This window comes from Ylistrum balloti, unplaced genomic scaffold (genome assembly GCF_031769215.1).
Source record: "Ylistrum balloti isolate Yb309-2 unplaced genomic scaffold, AGI_CSIRO_Ybal_v1 Utg369752, whole genome shotgun sequence".
In the NCBI taxonomy this organism is placed as follows: Eukaryota; Metazoa; Mollusca; class Bivalvia; order Pectinida; family Pectinidae; genus Ylistrum; species Ylistrum balloti.
The window spans coordinates 1,550,090-1,575,356 of NW_026781955.1; the positions used below are offsets into that span (position 1 = coordinate 1,550,090).

General features: G+C 33.9%; 1 protein-coding gene across 1 annotated transcript; it reads right to left on the reverse strand.

Moving 5' to 3' along the window:
- Window positions 1-587: 587 nt before the first annotated feature.
- LOC132543275 (vacuolar protein sorting-associated protein 33B-like) lies at window positions 588-23,873 on the reverse strand. The gene is made up of 19 exons (XM_060206758.1): window positions 23,790-23,873; window positions 21,381-21,461; window positions 20,939-21,003; window positions 20,130-20,247; window positions 18,349-18,489; window positions 17,535-17,639; window positions 16,741-16,837; window positions 16,169-16,246; window positions 15,525-15,598; window positions 15,131-15,217; window positions 14,219-14,312; window positions 13,640-13,714; window positions 13,286-13,350; window positions 11,583-11,684; window positions 10,144-10,299; window positions 9,662-9,760; window positions 9,199-9,289; window positions 8,306-8,422; window positions 588-2,552 (listed from the first exon to the last, which is right to left on the reverse strand). The coding sequence occupies exons 1-19, from the start codon at window positions 23,871-23,873 to the stop codon at window positions 2,479-2,481; spliced, it is 1,803 nt and encodes a 600-aa protein (XP_060062741.1). The 3' UTR covers window positions 588-2,478.
- Between the last annotated feature and the right edge of the window lie 1,394 nt (window positions 23,874-25,267).

Sequence of the window (25,267 nt, forward strand, 5' to 3'; positions counted from 1 at the left end):
CAGCCAGCATAGGCCAGTCTGTTTCTCAACTTCATGAGAAACACAAAGCGCCATGGATAGGTAGCGTCGAACCACGCACTTTTGATCTTCACATAAACAAAAGTGTACCCTAATTCAGGTAAAGTTCCACCAAAGAAATCATTTACATATCAAGAGAAAACAAGATATGTATACTTTATATATATTTTTTATTTCATATATATATATATATATATATATATAGTAGTATACAATGCCAGTTGTTCATCAAAGATATTTCTCTGATGAATATCACAAATCCATTGATCACGTCAAGTAAATTGCGCATGACTCACATAAAAATTAATGTAAAAAAACACAACATTATTTCACTTAAATTTCTCGACGTGATACGGATTAATGTTCATAAACTTACAAGACTGTTAAAAAACCCCACTGTAAACCTATTATACATCGTATTACCCTAAGCATGTTCAAAAATAACATACGCACGTGTGAACATGTTGAAATGTTCCACAACTCGTGCTAGTGGTACCGCGTCATGTGTAGCTTATAGCAAAGAAGTCTAAAAGTCCACAAGCAGAGTCCGACACCTCCCCACCCCCGTCCCACCTAGCACATTGCCCCACCAATTTTGTAATGATCAGAGGAGATACAAAACAAATGTAGTTTTAACGATTTATAAACATATTTGTAGCAATGTGTGGCACTGTAAACTCCTTAACTTTCGAAGGGTTTTTATTTTCGTTCATTTCGCGATTATTCTTAACCAACGAATTAATATTCTGATTTCATCAAGAGTTTAAATTGTTATCAGCAGATCAATAAAGTTCTATTTATCAACGAAATTAAGTGTCTGTGAAACTGATGGAGTCATACGAAAATATATTACCTTGCAGATGTAAAATGTATAACAACAGTTTTGTTCCTTAGAAAAAAGAACGATGTGAAAACTTACAATCTTAGTACTATCAATTAAGTCAAACGAACAGAATTCAATTCTAGCAACTTTTAAACAAAAAGTGATCATTAGTGAACATTTAAACCAGTTTTCATTTCGAGGAAAATTCAGTTCATTTAATTTTGGAAACAATGGTCACACACAAAATTTACAGGATATTTAATTGGTATTTTTTTCTTTCGATTCAGCAGTTTGTTCAAAGGAGAAAAAAGGAGGACGCACACATAATTGTCCCCGCCTCCTGTCGAAACACAATCCAGATATATTTAGTCAATGTCGCCCATGCATGGCCTGTGTTATGTAATCACGGATTATGGAAAAATCCAAACGACACGTACGCTGAGAATGAGTAACGGGATGCGTCATTATTTTTCATAACAGCCTAAATAGTAGAAAATCATTTAGTGCTTCTGTTCGTGGAGTGTACAGTATTTTGTCATGCACAACTTCTTTTCATTAAAACGTTTTATTTCATTTTTAGAAGCCTTGATAAAATTGTCATTTCTTGCCATTAAGTTAACCAGGATTCCTTCCAACCAGCTTTTAAGTGAATGTAATCGGTCAAACTTAAATCTAGCACCCTTAAGAGGTTTTTGTCTTTCTATCAGTAATTCTAACATTTTTTTTTTGTATTTCTTGCATCATCTTTAACACAATAGCTTAAATAGCACCCATGCTATGGTGATATCATACCTCTCCATCTTTCCCTGTCGTAAATTCGTAGATTTCGCTCTTTCCCTATCTAAATTCAGATTTCTCTCACGCGCTATCGTAACTTCACAGATTGCCCTCTTTCTCTATCCTTAATTTACATATCTCGCTCAGATCCGTTCCTACCATAAATTCGCATATTTCGCTCAGATCCTTCCCTATCATAAATTCACATATTTCGCTCAGATCCTTCCCTATCATAAATTCACAGATTTGATTATCTCCTTACCTCGATCATAAATTCTAATATATCTCTCTATCCCTACAGCAAATTCATACGTTCCTCAATAATCAGAGATTTTCCCTGATGTCTCTCATGCATTGTGATTATAGGTTTGATAAAATACATTTGTATTTCAAATTCGGAGACGAATATAAAAAAAGCCCGATTATCTTGTTGGAAAATTACCTTTAGTTTATAGCTGTGTGTTAGGTTAATATCTATAATCATACATATTGCAACTCTGATGAGTATCGTTATAACCCCTGGAACTGGATTTTGTTGGATCAGCTGCCGCAACTGTCGTCTTTTTAATTTTATTGTAAAGCATGGAAAAGCCGAGCTATCTGCCCTTTTATTATTTCATTTTCGTCTTCCTGAAACGTACATGTATATCCGTGACATTAAAACTTTCATCTACAACGATCCCTAGGTGTAGACATGACAGACTTAACTCCCTTGTGTGTAGTAAACAACGTTTATATCTGACAGTCATTGTTTGCCCTCACGGCTCGTGCCCAGGTCACGTGGCCTAGTGACCTTGTACCGACTCAATCTGCTACATCAGTCTCCGTCGCGGGATTAAAGTTGACAGATGGTGTTTTGTTCACTTCTCTACTAGAGAGTTCAGCCATGTATTACCGTTAATCATTGCTGTCGTGGCCACAAGGAATCGGTATCCTGTAATATACAGAGACTGTTTCAGAAACATATGTAACACATGCAAATCATATTCAACTCTTAGAGGTCACAGACATAAAACTCCCATTCTGCTATCTGCTAGAGACTAACCAGTTACCAAACATACTTTACAAACAGGAATCAAAGACTCCAAAAGCACACACTTTATTCTAGACTGCCAGAAATCAAGAGAAACAAGATATCGGATACAAAAGACATATTCTACTGTCAGAATTCTGATACAAAAGACACATTTTACTGTCAGAAATCTGATACAAAAGACACATTTTACTGTCAGAAATCTGATACAAAAGACACATTTTACTGTCAGAAATCTGATACAAAACACACATTCTACTGTCAGAATTCTGATACAAAAGACACATTTTACTGTCAGAAATCTGATACAAAACACACATTCTACTGTCAGAATTCTGATACAAAAGACACATTTTACTGTCAGAAATCAGATACAAAACACACATTCTACAGTCAGATATCTGATACAAAAGACACATTATACTGTCAGAAATCTGATACAACAGACACATTCTACTGTCAGAAATCTGATACAAAAGATACATTCTTCTGTCAGAAATCTGATACAAAACACACATTCTACTGTCAGATATCGGATACAAAACACACATTCTACTGTCGTTTATCAGATACAAAACACACATTCTACTGTCAGAAATCCGATATAAAACACACATTCTACTGTCGGATATCTGATATAAAACACACATTCTACTGTCAGAAATCTGATACAAAACACACATTCTACTGTCAGATATTAGATACAAAACACACATTGTAATGTCAGATATCAGATACAAAACACACATTCTACTGTCGTTTATCAGATACAAAACACACATTGTAATGTCAGAAATCAGATACAAAACACACATTCTACTGTCAGATATCAGATACAAAACACACATTGTAATGTCAGAAATCAGATACAAAACACACATTCTACTGTCAGAAATCCGATATAAAACACACATTCTACTGTCAGAAATCTGATACAAAACACACATTCTACTGTCAGATATCAGATACAAAACACACATTGTAATGTCAGAAATCAGATACAAAACACACATTCTACTGTCAGATATCAGATACAAAACACACATTGTAATGTCAGATATCAGATACAACAGACACATTCTACTGTCAGAAATCAGATACAAAACACACATTCTACTGTTAGATATCAGATACAAAACACACATTCTACTGTCAGAAATCTGATACAAAACACATTCTACTGTCAGATATCAGATACAACAGACACATTCTACTGTCAGAAATACAATACAAATTGTTACATTAGACAATTACCTATACTAGTCTATAAAACAAGCTTAGAACTAAAAAAGATCAATTCAGGTTCTTGCTACTGTTGAATGCAGAGGCAAAAAAATTCAGGTAATCATTAAACAGAAAGACAGTATGAACAGATGTGTGTATTCTTTTTTCAGTTTACTACTGCCATCAATTGTGAAAATTATGGCAGTTGTTGAACTGCATGTAATTTCATTACACAGAAAGACAGAAAGAGATTGAAAAGTAGTGTTTGTAGATGCCTATCATGGTGTTGTGTGTTGCTCTGGTTTCATATTCCATTTGTGCAGTGCTTTGACTGATTGTGGTGGGGAAAAGGTTCCACTGCGTTATGGTATATGGTAAGAAGGATAATTTTATATGGCTTTGGATAATTGGATGTGTCTGTAGTTTAGGTTGCTTTTACATTGTGTTCTGTCATCTGCAGGGATGAGAATATTTGTTATGATGATTACAAGCTGGTGTATGTTACTGTAAGTATGAGACATGTTCTTATTTGCCAAGTGATTGGACACTGCAGTTTTTGTAAAATGTCTGTAACTGAGCTTGTCGGGGCTGTTGATATGAAAAGCTGTTCTTTACTGTACTTTTACTAGTGGGTTGTTATTTGTGTGAAGTGCTTCTCAAACTCAAGAGCATGCAGTATTCAAACTGTTACCAAAAATACCTTCACTGTGTCTTTGATATCTAGAGCATGTCTTCAATGGCCTGAAGATTCTCAAGTATTTGTTAGAGCTGACCAATTCTAACGTATGATTACCAAATCTTTATCTCTGATATATTGATCTCTGTGTGTTTAGGTGAGATGAGCACAAAGCATTTGTTAAGTGGAAATTCATGAACTGACTCCCTTCCTATTTTCCTAGCCATATTTAAGTCCTCAACTTGCAGTTTGTGTGTGCGGTCTTGGCTTTGATAGTTTTGTATAGTATGCTGTTGTTGACAAATGGTCCAAGTTGCTATATATTATATATTCTTGTAAGTTACTTATGTATGTGAGAATGAGGATTAGGCTTAAACACAGGCTCCTTGAGGCAGTCCAGAAAATTATGAAATTTATTGAAATATTTGGGCTTGTGCACCTCCAAATCAAGATTTTGACGTTTTCATTAATCATGTTTGATTTTCCCGTAGTCACCAATTTAATTTCAAAATTTTGCACTCTGAACACCAATGAAAACTTAGAAGAATGAAAAAGCTGTATGATGTAGTCTTATTCAATATTTGACTCTACTTCATCTGATTCTGAATCTTATTGAAAGGTGCTATTCACTTGTGTCTCTGTTGTACAATCTTTGAGCTTTACCCTTTAGGTATTGCTGTTTGGGTGCATTTATTTACAAGTCTGTGATCAATGCCAGTGTATGACCTGTGATGCCATAAGATATCACATTTCAATTTGTACTTTAAGCATTTCTTTTGGAATTTGTCCCTGGCTGTGACAAAATCTAATGACATTATTGTCTTTTGCAAGGTCATGCTTGCATGAGGTAATTTGTATTTCACAAGATTGAGATGAACCAAATCCATGTTTGAGTATCATATAGTTCTTAAATGATACAGTAATTGTACTCTATCTTAATATTATTATTGCATTCTTAACAGCCCATCAACACATAATAGGTCATTAGGGCCATCAAATGGTAAACCACACAGAGATCCAAAAGGAAATAACATTAAACAAACCAAATGGTAAAAAGACAAATGCTAAAAATCTTTAATGGGTATTTTAAAACAAAAGATTAAAATGATATGTCATAGTCTATTATATAGACAAACATCTATCAGGTAATGTAGAATTTTACAAATCTCAACAGTTTCAGAAAGGGTTTTTAGACATGTAATGTTACGATAAAAACATTCTCGAGTAGACAGAAGGTCAGCGCAGTCCAATAAAAAATGTTTAACGTTGAATGGCTCATCACATCCTATGCACCGAGGATTATCTTTACCTTTCAACATATATGATTGTGTAAGGTATGCATGACCCATCGGAAAACGGACAAGACTCTATCTGTTGAGTGTGCTAGTGATTATGTATCCAATATACACATAATGATATAAGTCTGTTTTGTTGTATATGTTTATATTCCAATGTGTTCATGGGGATATTTGTGTGTATCCTGTCTTTTGACAGTGTCCTGTTTTATGTGAAATAGGAAGTTTTTGTTCAGTTGCTCTGTGCAAGTTGCCATTTTTAGAAATATTTCCTGTCCTGTTACATCTTGTCTTTATATCTGATGTAGCGGAAACTGTGTTAGTTCTTTGAGTTCTAATGTGAATGCACCATTAAACAACAGCCTGTTTACAGATACAAGAATTAACGTTTTCTTCAACATCAGACCACCATGACATATGTCCTACTTTCTAGTATCTACTTGTCTGAATTTGATCAAATATGGTAAAAGGGACTCCATGCAATTACAGTTCAGAATATGTACTCTGAATAGTAGCTGATTGATCCTCCAGGGGAAGAGAGAGGAGATGGGGCCCTAGAGAGCACATCTTGTGTAAATCTTGATAATAAAGCTTTCAAAGTTTGCAACAACAAGCTTTAACCATTAAGATATTCTAATCACTTTTAAATGCATATACACAAACAAATACTATCAAAATCAGCAACAGTATTTACATTTTTTTAATTTGACCTAACACCACATAAAAGTTCCTAAAATCTAAATCACTATGCTTTTACTTAAAATGCTAAATCATCCTTTTAACCATCACATTTCCTTTATAATCATGATCTAATCATTATTGTTTTATGGTGAATATTTGAGTTTCCTTAAAGTATTCTTAGCTAGAGGCTACCTCACTGAACAAAATAAGGGAGGCCCAGTACAGAGTATCTAGATCAATTTAGGTAAAGTTTATTGTACAGTAACAGAGTCTGTTACTATATCACATGTAATTCCATGATCTTTATTTCTTGGTAAAAGAACAGAAATCTTACAGCCCCTTCATCTAAAACAGTTGAACACTTGCAATAAATTTGTAAGATGTCACTATGTGATTTTTTAAGTAATTATTACTACTGAGAGGATACAGAAATTACAAAAATATATTGATGGGACTGAATAGATTTCTTAGATATAAAACACTTCCAAACAATTCTCAAGAACTGTCATGTGTGCAAAAGGTTCAAAAATACCTTTTATAATATAAATATCAATGTTAAGTACTGATAAAGACAGCCAAAGCAAAGAAAACAGTCAATTGTAAACATTTAGCTACAGCTGTAGCTAGTAATTGCTGTCTAACAAAGGCTACCAAAATTTCCAATGGTTTCTTGCCAAACAAAATCAATATTGGGTGAGGGGAGATAACTCAATTATTACAATACTGAAATCTGGCTGCTGTACAAAAATCATTTTTGCTGGTAATGCAAAACAAGATTTTTATGGAACTTAGAATTTCGTTCTTCATTTAAAAATCAAAGCTTTATTTGTCAGCTGGGGTATTCAGCATTCCAAATAAAAGCATAATCATCATCACAATAAAGAAGCATTTAATAGTTATCACATTTAGAGTCTGAAGTCAGGTTCTGACAGCTTTATAGATTTTATTTGTCAAGTTTCAGATTCATTCTTACAATACTGTTAATGTTATTTTTAAAAAGGGTTCAATTCGTATCAATTTCAAAGATGAAATGAAAAAATTGTACAAGACAGATACCTCAAAAGTAAAACAAACATGTCCCCTGGTGTGCCATAATTATTGTTTTTCATTATATCCTAACCAAAATGATTATCTCTAAATGAAGATATCAGTTATCATCTAGAAAGTTATTTTTAATCAACAATCACCTTCATACCTTTTAACCTTTAGACCACAAACACAATCCAACCCTTGGTTTCCCACTAACCTAACAATGTATTAAGTTCCAACCACATTGGCCATCCCTGACCATAATTATCATCTGGAAACCAAAAATCTATTTTAAACAAAAATGATCTTTGTGGTCGACCTTTTAACCACATATACAATCCCACAGTAGGTCTCAAACTAAACTAACATTGTATCAATTTTCAACTTAATTGGTCATCCCTAACTCAAGTTATCATCTGCAAACCATCTGTCTCGACAGTCAGACGGACAGACCCACAAACACACTATAGTCCCCTCAGGTTTTACTGGCAGGGTACTAATTAATAAATTTAAATGAAACAAGCTGTTTCATTTCTGATTTCAACTTAAAAAAAAAAAAAATGTATATCTGACCTTACTTTATACATATGTAGTTTAGGATATTGCAGATAAAATATGTATGTTTATAGTATAAAGAACAAGAGATAAAGATCCACACTCATGACCTCAATGGTCCAACATTTCTGTCCTTTAAAACATGAAAGTTTTTACATTTCTACTACAAATCTAACATGGTAATTCTGTCTTACCTTTAAGTCTGCCGAGGAAGCGGAGGGCAGTTATCTCTGAGTATGTACATCCTCCAAGGAAATAGACAAGGACAACACGCTGTGATGGAGACGTAGCATTAGTGCTGCTACCTTTACCTATAAGGAAAAAAGTTACAAATCATAACTGTGCGATGACTCAGGTTGCAGTTTCAGTGAGTAATCTATCAGTAAAAAGAACAGGACATATTCTACAACACATCCTTGATAAATTGAAGGCACAAGGAAGATAATTTGATTTGTTCCAGGAGAAAAAACTGACCGATCACAGGCTAATATGCTCCTTTCGAAGACACCCAACTTCAAAGCCATTAAAATATGTTTTGTGACCTCCAGATTTGTTTTATGTACATTTAAGGATCAAACTAGTCTTTTTGTCTTCTTCAAAAGGTGTTGCACATGGAACCTTCAATTTTGTCAAGACATGTTCTCATGGTGCAGATAGTGAAAGTGATTGTAACCCGTGGGGAATTGAGAATGCTACCAACAGTAAGTAAAACCAATCTTACAGACAACCTCTGTAGAAAGGCCACCTGTCTATTTAGGCCAATTGAACTAGTATAACAATCAACCAATCAAGCTAAAGAGATATTCTCTCTATATATAAAGCAGTCTGTATTTGACAAGGTATACAATACAATTCATAGCAATTACACTAACACATCCATATACAGGCCTCCTGTCTCTAAAGATTTATTTTTCTTAATTTTTTGTTGAATTAATTTCACTGAAATTGTCTTTTAAAAAACATAAGCTGATGATGGTTTCTTTAATTCAATGCCCCTATTTAAACAAAATTTTGTATCAGTATTAAATTTTTTGCATTTTATCTTATCATTATCTTAATCATCATTATGTTTTTACTTTCAAATTACCTTTTTGTTTAATTTTGACATCAGAAAACGTGCCACCTGGTAAGTTCTTCAGAATTTCCTCCATGCCGGTAAAACCTTCTTTTGACAAAACCTGTGATTATACCAAGGGAAGTAATCCAATAAAGAAGCAATACTTTTAGTAATTACATATCTTAAACAAATGATATGCAGCTTTTCTTATAAACAATGCAGAAAATCAAAAACTATCTGAAAGTATTTTTTATTGATTCAAACAGGTCTAAATGTTATTGATATTAAACTTTGTTCTTTTTTTTTCCATTTGTTGACATTAATGGATAAGCAGATGTTGACAACAGATTTAGCAGTTGTTTAACATTAAGAACGCTATCAGGTGTTACAAAAAACAATCTGATATGCAGACTTTTTTCAAACTTCAGGATGTTCTTAACCATTTCAGATTGACATCAGAGTCAAAATATGAAAAAGCAGTATCATTACTAACCTGTTCAACCAGTTTACATGAGATAGGTGTGTAGGCTCCACTGAAAACATATGACATATCAGTTGGACTTTTCAAGTTGATTTCATCAGTTTTTGGTATCTGTGAAGAAAAAATTTATAAATCTTGACAAAACATAAAATCTATTACACATTATATATACCGTTACACATGTTTTAAAATATTAACATGCATCATAAAATCTTACAATGGTTTAAAAACAAAAAAGATTCAAATTCCTTTTTCCCTACATTACAGTTCAATGATTTGACAACATAAATTTATACTATTGCAATCATACACATTATTTCTGACATAAAGTGTAGGTACGAGTTATAACAAGGTAATTGTAAAAGATATTACCAATAAGTATAGAACCAAGCATGTATTTGGAACCATTGACTTTATTCTAAGCATTATACAATATTTTTAAGCATTACTTTTTAAGTATTTTGTAAAGCAGCACTTCATAACTGTGACCCTACCAATGCTAAACGTTTACAGAGGCTGCGGTAGGAACCCCTCTTGCCCATGGCTGCCTGTACTCCTGCAGTGAGTGGCATGGCCTGAGCTTCTTGATCAGTGAGTATCCCTAGACGCTTTAGATTATGGCAGGTTAGCATGTGTTCATACCCATAACTCTGTAATAATGCAGAACATATCAGTAAGTAAAAGCATTAATAGTAGCACACAAGTTCTACCAATGTAAACAGGAAGTGAACTTACAAAAGTACACAAGTATTACCAAGGTAAACAGGAAGTGAACTTTCAAAAGTACACAAGTATTACCAAGGTAAACAGGAAGTGAACTTACAGAAGTACACAAGTTCTACCAAGGTAAACAGGAAGTTAACTTACAAAAGTACCTAGGTAAACAGGAAGTGAACTGACAGAAGTACACAAGTATTACCAGGTAAACAGGAAGTTAACTTACCAAAGAACACAAGTATTACCAGGTAAACAGGAAGTTAACTTACAAAAGTACACAAATATTACCAACTGAAGGGAAACGGGAAGTAAAACACCATGGGAAGCAAACTTACCATGGACAACAGGAAGTTATACAAAACAGAAAGTGACTTACCAAAGTAAACAGAAATTAAAAACTACAGGAAGTCAGCTGATGTTTGTAAATAAGGAGTCAAGCACAAAGAGAGTCAAATACCACAGGAGGGAAAGTTATCATGGTTAATAGGAAGTAAGCACCACATGACGTTCATTGACCAAAGTTACAAGAGTATCAGTGAAACTGGTGAATGATCCATTCTCCCTGAAAACGACTTCATTGGACACAATAATTAAACAAAGGGCAATAATTCTGTAATGAAGGGGTTGACGGCCCACAATTTGGTAAACACCAAGTTTCCTGATCCTTGCTTTACTGTGGGCAAAGTTATGCTACAGACATGAAAGAACAGACGGACGGATGGATGGACATGGCAGTGACTATATGCTCCCTCAAAAATCTTTGGGAAAGGGAAGTCAAACATTAAAGGAAAGAAACATAACCAATGTAAAAAGGAAGTCGAACACTACAGGAATCAAATCTACCTTGGTAAACTGGAATCCATAACAGGATGTAAACCTACCAAGTAAACCTTACACTACAAATACAGTGTGTGAAAAAAGAGAAAAGCTAAGTAAGAAAAAATACAAAAGTAAACAATAAATAAATAAATAAATAAATAAATAAATAAAAAATAAAAAATATACCAACAAACATACTGAACATAAGCAAAGCAAGCCATTTAGGAAGAAATGGAAATAAGAAGAAAAGTTGAAAAGGAATTACCATTATTATTTTCCATTAGAACTTTCACCTCAAATTATAATCAAATTAATTAACACAAAGCTGATAGTATTATACAATTTCTTGTTTAAGTATTGAAAAAAGGTTTGATTTTGATTATTGAAATGTACTGACATGTAAAAACTGAGTTTTCAGTGACTTGAACTCCTTGCTGGTGATGCCATCTTGGGTCATGGACAATAAACACAGCAGTCTCAAGGTCTGAGTAATGTTATGCTGAAAAAGAAAAATATAATAATAAAAGTCACCACTGATATTTTCAACAAGTTACTGGAAGCGTCATCACACACATCTGTTCACTTGTGCATTTTGATCAAAAAATTGGCAAAAATATGACAGGTTAAGACAAATACTTCATACAGTGTACATCACAAATTCTATAAATTGCATCTAGAATCTCTGAATCACTCCCCATTCTTTTTCCCTCCTGCACAATGAATCGTTTCCCATTCTTTTTCCCTCTTATATTGTAAAATAAACACCAGCCTTTTCCCCTCCTTTTCTGTGAATCTCTCCGTTCTTTTTCCCTCTTACACTGTGAATCACCCTCCTATTTCCCCTTCTACTCTATGAATCACTCACTGTTCTTTTTACCTCCTACTCTGAATCATCACTCCCCATTCTTTTTCCCTCCTACTCTGTGAATCATCACTCCCCATTCTTTTTACCTCCTACTCTGTTAATCATCACTCCCCATTCTTTTTACCTCCTACTCTGTGAATCATCACTCTCCATTCTTTTTCCCTCCTACTCTGTGAATCATCACTCCCCATTCTTTTTACCTCCTACTCTGTGAATCATCACTCCCCATTCTTTTTACCTCCTACTCTGTGAATCATCACTCCCCATTCTTTTTACCTCCTACTCTGTGAATCATCACTCCCCATTCTTTTTCCCTCCTACTCTGTGAATCATCACTCCCCATTCTTTTTCCCTCCTACTCTGTGAATCATCACTCCCCATTCTTTTTCCCTCCTACTCTGTGAATCATCACTCCCCATTCTTTTTCCCTCCTACTCTGTGAATCATCACTCCCCATTCTTTTTCCCTCCTACTCTGTGAATCATCACTCCCCATTCTTTTTACCTCCTACTCTGTGAATCATCACTCCCCATCTCCTACTCTGTGAATCATCACTCCCCATTCTTTTTCCCTCCTACTCTGTGAATCATCACTCCCCATTCTTTTTCCCTCCTACTCTGTGAATCATCACTCCCCATTCTTTTTCCCTCCTACTCTGTGAATCATCACTCCCCATTCTTTTTCCCTCCTACTCTGTGAATCATCACTCCCCATTCTTTTTCCCTCCTACTCTGTGAATCATCACTTCCCATTCTTTTTCCCTCCTACTCTGTGAATCATCACTCCCCATTCTTTTTCCCTCCTACTCTGTGAATCATCACTCCCCATTCTTTTTCCCTCCTACTCTGTGAATCATCACTCCCCATTCTTTTTCCCTCCTACTCTGTGAATCATCACTCCCCATTCTTTTTCCCTCCTACTCTGTGAATCATCACTCCCCATTCTTTTTCCCTCCTACTCTGTGAATCATCACTCCCCATTCTTTTTCCCTCCTACTCTGTGAATCATCACTCCCCATTCTTTTTCCCTAATGCTTTATGTATCACTCACTGTTCTTTTTCCCTCTGATTCTCAAAATCATGCCCTGTTCCCTATCATTCTTCTTTATCATAAAACTGCCAAACAAGTAGCTAGAATTTGTTCCCTGCAGTGAGTTTTGTCCACCTGACAATTTTTCCATAATTTTTCTAAATACCTAAAATTCCTGTATATTTCTACCTGCACAAGTTACCCACCTGTTTGTTTATCAGTTCCTCTATGTAGCTGATGTTTTCTTTTAAACCAGAACCCTCCAACATGGCTGTCAAGAGAAATTTATGTTAAAAAAGCTGGTAATCATTAAAAAAAGGGGAAAACGTTGTAGTTATGAAAGGACGTCACACTTTAGATATATTCAAGAACACAAAATTTTGCAAACGGTGGTCTAGAAATGATTTTAATTTGCGAATTACTCTCCTCGCTTATAAGCGAAACTAAATCCCATATGAAATATATGTGATTTAAAGTACATCACACATGGTTTACATAGAAAGGGATCAAATATACTCCACATGGTAATTATAAGTAAACCATCATTACACAAGACTTACCATGTTCAGCTTGTAGAATCTCCTGAAAGTCTCCTCTTGTTTTCTTACCTAGAATAACTTCACATGCCCCAATATCTGAAAATTACAATAATCTTGTTTTTCAATTAAAATTTTCCTTTTCTAAAACATTTAGAGAAATAATGGTACATTTTTCCCCTCTCATTTTTCAGAATCTTTTTTTAAAGAAAATTCATATATTTTTTACACAAGCAAATTAATGACATATTATTAAGTGTAATATTAAATTTAAACTAAAAAAATGCTTGTTAATATCCACTGCTCCTATTCATGAAAAATGCAAGTATCAATGTTTAACAAATTTACATAAACTGTTGTAGTGATCTTAACCTTTGCACTGTGAATCTCAACCTAAGTACATTGTACATGTATTATTATATCTAACCTTTACAGTTTACTAAAAATCTTTTTACAGTTGATGTCTGGGTGACAACACAGATTCACACCAGGATATTTGATGTGACTAAAAAAGGTAACAGAAATAAGGGGTATATATTTATAGTAACACCATCAACCTAAGCCAAAAGTAGAGAAAGCAATTTTTTTTGTATCCACACTTACGATGTGCTAAGACTGCCTTCTGATTTTTCAGATTTTTTAACTCGTTAGCCACATAGTTCTTCATGTCACCCACTGATTTCAGTGTATGTCTTTTCTGAAACAGATTCATGAACACATGATTAAAATGTGATAGAAATTCACACCAAATTTTATGAACATTATACATCTGATCAAAAGAATTTATTTCTCCATGCAGATTAAGCAAGATTGGGAAAGATTTTACTGGATATTTTGTATTTTGGCAGAAAGCTACAAAGAAAAACTTTTAAATGGAAGTCAATCAAACATTTTTTCAAGCTTTCCAAGTTGATTATGGAACTTTGTTGAAATGAGAGAAAAAAAATTCTTCATGTTAGAATAAAGGGCAATTCAACTTCAGGATTTCAAGATGGGGTCAAACTCTGGCTAACTACCAGGATTGACCCCATCTGAAACACCCTTATAACCAATATTACTATTTTCAAACATTCACAATTGTTGTGCTCATTGAGAAGATAGAATTGTCTACAATAGTTTTTGTTCTTCACCCTGACCTGTAATGTGACCTATCATGACTAACAGATTACATTACAACACCACAATGAAGATTACCGATATGGAGCGAAGATATCTTATAAGATTGACACAGGAAACCATGCTTTCAGTAATATTTGTAAAATTGATTATTCATATGATAAAGAGGATCTTGAAATCATTTCCATTCCATGGGGATTTTTTTTTAATTCATCAAAATTTTTTCATTTAAGCTCGGTAGATGTTTGTAGAAACAAAAAATTTTGAAGACAAGTCCCATACAAAATCAGAACTCATGTAAGATCCTATATGTATTTGTGTGATTTTCCGACTCATTTTCTTACAAAAAAGACAGAATGTTCGTATACTACAGAGAGACTAATAAACACCTGGACTTACATCAAAATCTGTCTGTAATGACTTAGCCTTGTTACTAAGAAAGGAAAATACATTGGAAAAATGTCGGTTTCTAACTTCTTCAAATATCTGAAAAAATGAAAAAGAAAATAAAATTTAACTATGGTATACAAACTGAAAAGATATTCTAAATTTGTATCAATGAATTATTCCAAAATTTATTAACAATCAAAATTACTAATTTTTCAAAACTTGTATATGAATAAAAAATTTCACTATAAATTACTTAAGTAATATCTAATTGAATACGAAAGTATGTAAATGTGTATGTAAAGATCGCAAGATACAAGAATATTTATCACTGTGACACTAGCAATATACTGAGACAACCTGAGAATGATCTTAGTTTATAAATGAAATGTTTGTGTTGTCTTACCTCATCCTCACTGCTCAGCATCAGTTTGACAGGCTGCTCTTTACCTGTTACGTCTGATCCAAACTCCACATACCCTATCACAATCATATTAGTACAGAAGTAATTTATCAAGAAACTCCGAATCTGATTCTAAAAGTGAGAATTTTAAATCATTAGAATTTTTTTTCATATACATAAATTGTAGATATAGTTTGTGAAAAAAAAACAATCAGCTCCAAAAATTATGTTTTAGTTTGTGGCTGAAAATGAAATTTTCAGCAACTGTATCCTGATGCCTTGTCTATTGGCAAGGGAAGACAACTCATGATTTGATAAAGCTCTATAGATCTGCATGTAGCATTGATGCTTAACACCTATAAACAAATTATGCAATCATTATTTAGATATGAATTCCCTTACATACACCTAAGTTGATGACTTCTATACATTGTAAATAGTAGATGACCTTGATCTTGAATCAATGAAGCATAGCTGTTTTTAAATGTGACTTTCGAAAAAAACTTTGATAAAAATCGTTCATACAAGAGAAATGAAATCGTTTGATGATTTGATAAATTGACCCTGATTCTGTATGAGGAGCTACCAACTGGAAAAGACTGCTATCAGCAGCCATAATACATTTAAAAAGACAGAGACATTCATACCACTATTAATGCCAAATGCTTCATCCAGTAAACCCTCGTAGGTCAGCTGAGAGCAGAGAGGCGTCACGTAATCTACATCTGAAAGTGAAATATTCAGTAGGTCAACTCTGAAACAAACTCTTTCATTTTTTGGTGGACAAAGACCTCCATTTTATAAGTAAATATACCAGTACTTATAGCTACTTGTTACTTTGTTTAAGGTATTGGAAAATAACTACAATTGAACTAAAGAAAATTAAACAAGCCAAGCATGAAGTAAATGTGAGTAACAATAAGCCAATAATTTATTTATTTTTGTAAAACTCTTGTGACAGCTAAATGGCCTCTCAATCAACTTTTTTTTAGTAAAAGTAAGTGTGAATTACATATATACAAATACCTGTTATTTTGATGCAAAAATAAAGTACGTAAGTAAAAATTGAAGGATGGGTTTATCATTTATTGAAAACAGAATTTCAATAATTATACACAATTTAAATGTACACATCTGTTATTAAAACTTCAAAGTTTGACAAAACATTTCCCGAAGAAGAACAATCTATAATGGAATACATGAAGAGTTAATAACATACCTCTGTCTATGAGAATCAGGTTGCCTATTTCATTGCGACTATAATCAGTCCCTGCAAGTTTTTCTCCAAGTATGGAATTCATGAGTTCGTACACCATCTGAAAGAGAGAATAATTGACATGGGGTCCAGTTGTATTTGTATTTTCAAATTACAATGTCCTTTATAATCACTGATCAATACTTATTAGCCTTTGATCACTGTTTAGTAAAAACTACACAAGTTTTAAGTTTCAGTCCATAATATTAGTCAACCACTTTTACCAAATGGCACATAATGTGTGATTCTTTTGCACAATCATGCACTTGATACTGCATCATATATATGTGCAGGTGATGTGCAGACAACGACAGTTTTTGATGTATTGTGCATAACCACAACTGTTCAATGAAGCCGATCACTTAAAATGTATACTTTTACAATCAATGCCTCATACAATTCTCTTAGAAAAAAAGTTCAAGTCTTTTAAAATTTTAATCTAATGCTTTTAACCTTGTGACATCAACCTGACATACAATGTCAAACCTATCACTACCTAAACAATATCTTACAATGTACACTAATCATGTGACTCTTTGTAATACTTATCAGCTACTTGTAGTGTGACATCGATTATACCTACATGTACCTCTTATCATGGACCCATGATAGTCCACTCATCTTTGACCCCTGGCCTATTACAGCACACCTGGCTTTGACCCCTGACATACATATGTTTGATAGCACATCTATCATTTGGTCCAAGACCCATGACAGCAAACCTACCTTTGACCCCGAGATAATGACAACACACTTACCTTTGACCCCCGACCTATGCAATAGACATTTGGTATCATCCCAATGAGAGCCTGGAGTCCTATCAATGACTTGGAAACAGTATGTAGCCACAAATGATCATTCTCCTAGAAAATATCAGAGTACATTCTAAGTAGCAAGCAAATGTGCCAATTTCATTTCGAGATACAATAGTACATATATTTCAAGAACTATACAAACAATATACAATTGCACTTGATTATACATAGGGCTGATATGATATATTTAAAAATCAAAATCAGGGATTTGAATTGATTTTTTTCCCTCTCTTCACTTTTACATGTACATATAAATATTGATATTAATATCGATGATATGGTCCAATATTGATCTTAACAAACAAATGTTTGTTTGATGTGTATTACTGGAATAGATACATGATCAATGAAGTAATAGTGACAGTACGGACAAGCGAATTGTCAAATTTTCGAGGTAACCTGCCCCTTTATCAAGACACAAATGTTACATAAATTACAACACATACATAGAACATAAAACAAATACAAAGTTATAAATCTAAATCAAGAGCAGTGGTTTATCTGTACTGTTGCTATTACTTCATTGATCTTATATATATCCCCTCACTTTCTTTCCCAAAGTTTTCATACACAGACAAGATAAAACAAAACTACTATAGCTATTGTACATATGTATGAAAAATATTTTTTCCCTCTGAATTTCGAATAGAATCGTTATTAATAATCTACATCACTTTTATTATGGGTAAAGGGAATACACACTTAAAGCCTTAAACAACTTCAAAGAACAAAAATTTGTTTACTAAAAAGCTGGTACCAAATAAAACGTTTTGAAGAATTCTGAGAGTTCCAGTGACAGAATGTCCCTGTCAAGTGGGATAAGGTCAAGTGGAAGTTCATCCAAGGTCACATCTCCGAACACGCCTTCATGTTCCAGGATCATCTCACAAACATGTAGCTGTATAATATAGAAATCAAATTACAAATAAAATTAACTTTGATTTCTCATCCTTCTTAAAACATTTAATTCCTACCATTATTACAACTACACTTTATCAGCATGTGTACTTTTATTCAGGAAAACTGAATGTACAATCAACTTACTACATCATCTAGAAAAGATTTCCTGATTTAGGTATCAATTTGATTTCATTGTTTAGTGCCCCATGTACAGCCATCATTGTTTTGAGGCTGGGTAACTTTGTACAATGTAGCTAATGGTCACCCCACAGAGCACTATCAGATACTATTCTTCTTGGTTGTGTCCTAAGGCAAGACAGTATACCTCAACTGCTTTGGATAGCATGTGATGAGTCTCTTGTATGTTGTTCAGTGGGATAGCCACCGGTTAAGGTAAAGAGACCTTTTACTGGTTGTTCAGTTACAAACAATTGAATAATTCTGGATATCCTTGTTACCGCTGAAACAGCGGGGCAGAATAAAATATTTCTGCTTTGAAAAAGATCATTTGAAAACAAAGAAAATAAAATTTGCCGACAATGTTGATATTAAAAAGACAACTAGACCAATGTCGAGGAAGGGCCCCGCATAATACCTACCCCTTATGATTGAGTTTCTTAATATTAAGAAATATATGGACAGGTGTCAAGTATTGAAAGCAACTTTCATCAAAATCCAATGAAAATGGACAGATGGACAGATATATGGATCGACGGACAGGGAAACGGACGGACAGACAGACGGACAGGGTGAACATTGAACTCGAATGAGGGGCTTATGTACCAAGTATCACAAAGCAAGTTTTAAAGAAATCCCAAATCATTCCTTCAGAAGATATTCTCTGTAAAACATTCAGCCAATCAGATTGCAGCAGCCTCAATAAATATGCGCGGAATTTGGCGAACATCGAACTTGAGCAAGGGACTTATGTACCAAGTATCATAAGCAAGTTTCATCGAAATCCCATCATTCCTTCTCAAGATATCGCGTGGAAAGCGAAACCGACAGACATGTAAAACATTCAGCCAATCAGATTGCAGCAGCCTCATTAAATATGCGCGGAATTTGGCGAACATCGAACTTGAGCAAGGGACTTATGTACATAGTATCATAAGCATGTTTCATCGAAATCCCATCATTCCTTCTCAAGATATCGCGCGGAAAGCGAAACCGACAGACATGTAAAACATTCAGCCAATCAGATTGCAGCAGCCTCATTAAATATGCGCGGAATTTGGCGAACATCGAACTTGAGCGAGGGACTTATGTACCAAGTATCATAAGCAAGTTTCATCGAAATCTCATCATTCCTTCTCAAGATATCGTGCGGAAAGCGAAACGGACAGACAGACGGACAGACAGACGGACAGACAGACGGCGGGACAGACGGACAAGGTGATTACTATAGGGCACCCGCATCGCGATGCGGGGCCCTAACAAGGGACATTATCTCTTCCAAATAAAGTCACGTTTAGGAAAACAGAAATTGATGTCATGGTGATTAAACCTACCAAAATTTAAAATGATGGGTTAAAAACTATTGGAGGAAATCTCTGGACTAAGAAAAATTTATAATAGGCAAAGAGATAAACACTGCCATTCCTTAAAATGTCTTGACAGGCGTATAAAATTTCTTACCTTCCTGGGAACCATAATTATTTTGTACTTTCTTGATGTCCCATAGTTTTTTTCTCCACTGATGTGATCAGCAATCACCTTCATTGTTCGCATCCTAGGTCTCACCAAGTAAATACGTCTATAACAAAAAATTGAAAACCCAATTTAAGTTTACAAATTAGATGGATAACCTAGCAAGTGCTTAATTATCTCACAGGAAGTTTGGAAAAGAAAGAAATATTATTAAGAATTTCATCAGCATTTGTAGTAAAAAAAATGTAAAATATGTTTGCAATTTGAGGACAGATCAAAAAGAACGATGAACAGTTTTTTCCACATGATTTCTCCCCCTTTGGCACATTTTTCTTAACGTAGGTTTGAAAAATGAATTTATTACACGCAGTTGCTTCCCCTGTCATGTCTCTAAATTCCCAGATACCAATACAGACAGTTGGTGCTGCCATTGAATTTTAAAAAATTAAATTTGACCAAAACATGTCAATAAAATGCATCTTATGTAAATGTCCTGAGCAGACATTTTAAACAATATCTCTTCAAAATCAACTTTTAAATTGTTTGAAGTAGTTAAAAATTTACGCACAGGTTAATACTTAAAAAGAGCCGTGTATTCTTTTACTATTCTGAATCATTTCATGTGCTTATGTGCAAGAGTATTCCACATAGTAAATTAAGGTTTGTATCATCATGACGAAACATTGTCATATGACAATTTCTCACAATAAATTATCATGGCAACTGGACGATGAGATGGCAGTTACATGCCATCATACATGTATATTTGCTTTGAAGTAGAAAAGAAGCAAACTTACTGATCACAACCCTGTATAGATTTCTGTGATGGATCCAATTTAAAAATCTTGTCAACACCATGTTGCTAGAAGTGAGGAAACAATTTAATAGAAAAAAAATCATATATAAAGAATCACATTATATATTGGTACTAAAAACATAAATAAATTTTTAATTTCAATTTGACTTCAAATCAAAGAGAATCTTCACTCATTGTTATATTCATTCTGAAAGCATAATAGCATATATATTGCAGCTTTAGCCTATAATTTCTCACGCTAATCTATTTTCACCTAATTGGCAAAAGGGCAAAACTGACGAAAGGTACACTGCATTGAATGGACAGAAATTTCATACATTCAAATTTCAAATGAAAATAGTATCTTAGATACTGCAAATATATGTTATGCATTCAAGTTATGATTATATACAAAACATATACCACATGTCACATACACATACCTTTAGGAGTGAAGCCCCTGCAATACGATCCAGTGGTTTCATTAGGTCGGATTCCAACACCAAATCTTTCTTTCCTTTGAACTGTAAAAATACTGATATTTTTTAACTAAAGGCAGAGACCATCAGTATCAACTGATGTACAAATGTACACAGAAGCAGTCCAGAGTTAGTACATGTGCCTGTATTTTCTAAACATTCATTATAAAGATGACGCAACACAAAAGAATTTTCCTGACTGTTAAATATTATTCTTTCGTCTATAGTATCTGTAATTCATTCTGGTTTTGCTAGTGCCTATTTCCTAACACTATATTTAGAAAGCACATTCTTGTACTTCGTTCCTAGAATGCAGTTTCCCTCATTTCAAGGTGGACAAGGTCATCAAATGATTTCTTTGGTTATCAATGTTGGAAACTATTATAAAGATTCTACACACAACTGAAGTCATACTTCTTATTGAGAAAATGTGATTAATTTTGTTTTCACAGTTATTAAAAACTGCCTTTGTTACTCCCAAAGCCTTGAATTTATGTCTGGTAAGATCTCTGTCACCAAGACTTTCTTCACTTCAACAACTTTGTATAGTTTTTTCTACCAACCAAATGGGAAGAGAGAAACCTGTGAGCAGAGAGTAATGGATGATTTTCAGCAAATATGAGTTAATAAATTTTGCAAGGTGATTTTATGGAAAATAAGGTGTCAATTTCATTTTTGAGGGGCCACATACTTGACCTCCTTGGCTTATCTCAACTTGTACATATGGGCTTTTCTAGATCTGATCCTTTTAGCAATTTCCGAATGATTATGAAAGTGTTAGCATTGTGGATTATAATACTAATACTTATGTATAGTTTCTGATAATAATTGACTATCTTATCTCACTTTGTACACAGGCCGTAACGGGACTTGTCTAGATCAGTTACTTGAATTGACAAAGAATAGATTGGAATGGAGGCCTTGTGAGAATATTTCTTTCTGATGTATGTGGATGTTTGTGTGCATTTTGCTCCTCTTTCCCCTAAACAGCAATCTATACTACTATACTAGGCCATAGCAATTGTCTGATAGGTGACTATCTGTAATTCTATTTTATAAGAGATAGACAAAACCCTTCGAACTAGACATAAGCCCTAGTGGCTAAAGCAGTGACACTTGGATACGGAAGTTCAAATAAATACCAAATGCCAGAAACAGATCTTTGTAAAAATACATCTAAATGGGAAGGATGAGCTACTGCTTGGACTTATATACAGGTCTCCCAAGTGGATTTGATTTAAACATATTTTATAGCCACAGTATAACAAAGGGATTGGGCACAAGTTATATCAACATTATCGACACCCTCTCCCAAAACAATTACAATATACACAATTTGGCAAACAAAAGTACAGGTCACATTAAGAAAAAGACAAAACATATAACTGTTGGCATTGCTCTCCGAAACTAAAATAATAAGATATATAACTATAGATATAAGTATAACCTGTCCAAACTTGATCAAAATGCTGGCTGGTTTGTAACAACTATAAGTGAGAAAAGTCTAACAAAAGTAAGGCCGGAATAGACAATGATCCGAAATAGACAGGGGTTGGTATGGACCGATTATACTGTATTACTTAATTACAATTAAAGAAATTAAAATCTGTTGCTGGTTTTAATAAAATGGTGCACATTTCTAAAAATCATAATATTTGTGTCTATGAGCAGATTTTTGTTTCCTGAAAGTAGTAAATTTATATTAATATTGACATGCATACCATCAAGACTATCAAATAGAACACGCCTCTGAAGGTCAAAACGAGGACATTCAAAGAAAAAGTACAATGCATTTTCACATGGGTTACCACATACACATTCAGGATTTTCTACAAGATTTACTCTAAATAAATCATATCTTAAGGAACTGTTTTGGTGACGTAACTTTGTATGAATAATGTTTACTTTCCTATCACCAAATCCAAAATACTTAGGAGGTTGTAACTGCTTTAAATCAGGTGTAATAGATTTTTTAAACATCGCAAAAGAAGGTGCAGATCCAGAGGAATTTTCCAGGTCATTCCATGAACATAAGTGGATCCAAGTGGATCAGAAGATAATGAAAAAAAAATTGGATGACTACTAGAATGGGCAGGAAATAAGTACGACGACTACAAAGGAACAGTACGTATAACTACCGAAAGTGACATTTATAATAACAATAACAAGGTCCAGCGAAGAGGATCTTTAACAAACATGTGCTGGAAAACATCATTAAAGAATAATTAAAGAAAAGAGTCCTGGCGTTGTGCTAGTACTGATGCCTGCCGGCTGGAAGCTAGGCAGAATCATCCAGTTGTTGGGAAAAAGTTACGTTAAGAGTATTTTCAATCGATTTAAATAAGACAAGACATAAACTGCATTCATGCTTACCGACAACAAAAGGGTGGCAAGTTCATTTCGAACAACATCGCGGATTTTTTGTACATTCGGGAAGGTTGTCGAGGGCGCTGACATTTTCCGGAAGTCACGTTATTCTAGTTTGCTATTCTAATAAATAAACAATGAAAACGATTAGCGGTGAGATATATCCGGAAATGTAACTTGAACATGCGTTGCATTTAATTTATCAAATGCACAAACGGTATTATGTCATGTTTTATGACATGAACATATATAATGTATGTTAGCAATCATATATTTACAGCGGTATACACGACGAAGAAAAGTGTAAATACTGAGAAAATTTCCTTTGATTTTAATGTACAATGTTTTATTTTCTGATTGATTTCACAAAATATTGTTTGAAAAATGTACTTCAGATATCTTTATGTTGTCGCTTTTTGAAATTTTTCTATTCATGATTTATTCTTCATAATGCAGGGGGAATATGTCTACAAAGTAAGAGGTCCGCCATGGGCAAGGAAAGTAATCAAAATAAAAAGGAACTAAGATTGAAACAGAAGCTTCACCAACAAGAACGATTAAAGTTTTTCTATACAAATGCTGATCAACTAAAAAACAAATTAACAGAACTTAACTCCAGAATTAAAGATAACAATCCGGATATTATAGGCATCACAGAAGTGAAAGCCAAGAACAGACTTCAGGATATGACAGTATCTGAATTTTCTGTCGAAGGAAAACTAGAGTACCAAGTGTTCAGTAGAAATATTGGGAACAACATAGGAAGAGGCATGATACTATTCATCAATAACCTTTTATCTGCGTCAGAAGTGGTCATGGAAACTGACTTTTAAGAGAATCTTTTTGTAGAGGTTAAGCTGAATAGAAATAAGAAACTTCTCGTAGGGCTAATATATAGGTCAGACTCTGGTTCAGCGGAGAACAACAATAAATTACAACTACTACTAGAGGAAGCAAATAGAAAAGGTTTTTCTGATATGTTGATAATGGGAGACTTTAATTACCCGAACATTAATTGGAACACATGGAATACACATAGCAATAGTACTGAAACTCAAGAATACAAATTCATCCAAAAACTACAAGATCATTTCTTCTGTCAACATGTTGATCAACCTACCAGATGGAGGGGTTACGATAACACTAATATATTAGATCTTATATTAACTAAGGAAGATACCAACATTTCGAACATTGATTACCTAAGCCCGCTCGGAAAAAGTGATCACTGTGTTCTGTCGTTTACTGTAGAGTGCAAGTTCACCACAATCATCAGAACAAAAGTCAAGAAATGCTACAATAAAGCAAATTTTCAAGAAATTAATAGGGAAATCAACAATATTTCTTGGGAGGAGATAATAAATGAATCAAACAGTGTAAATAAAAACTGGGAATTATTCAAGAGGAACATTAAAGAGATAGAGGACAAACTTGTGCCTACAAAAGTTATAAGGATTGGGAGTAACAACGCTGTAAGTTTCCCT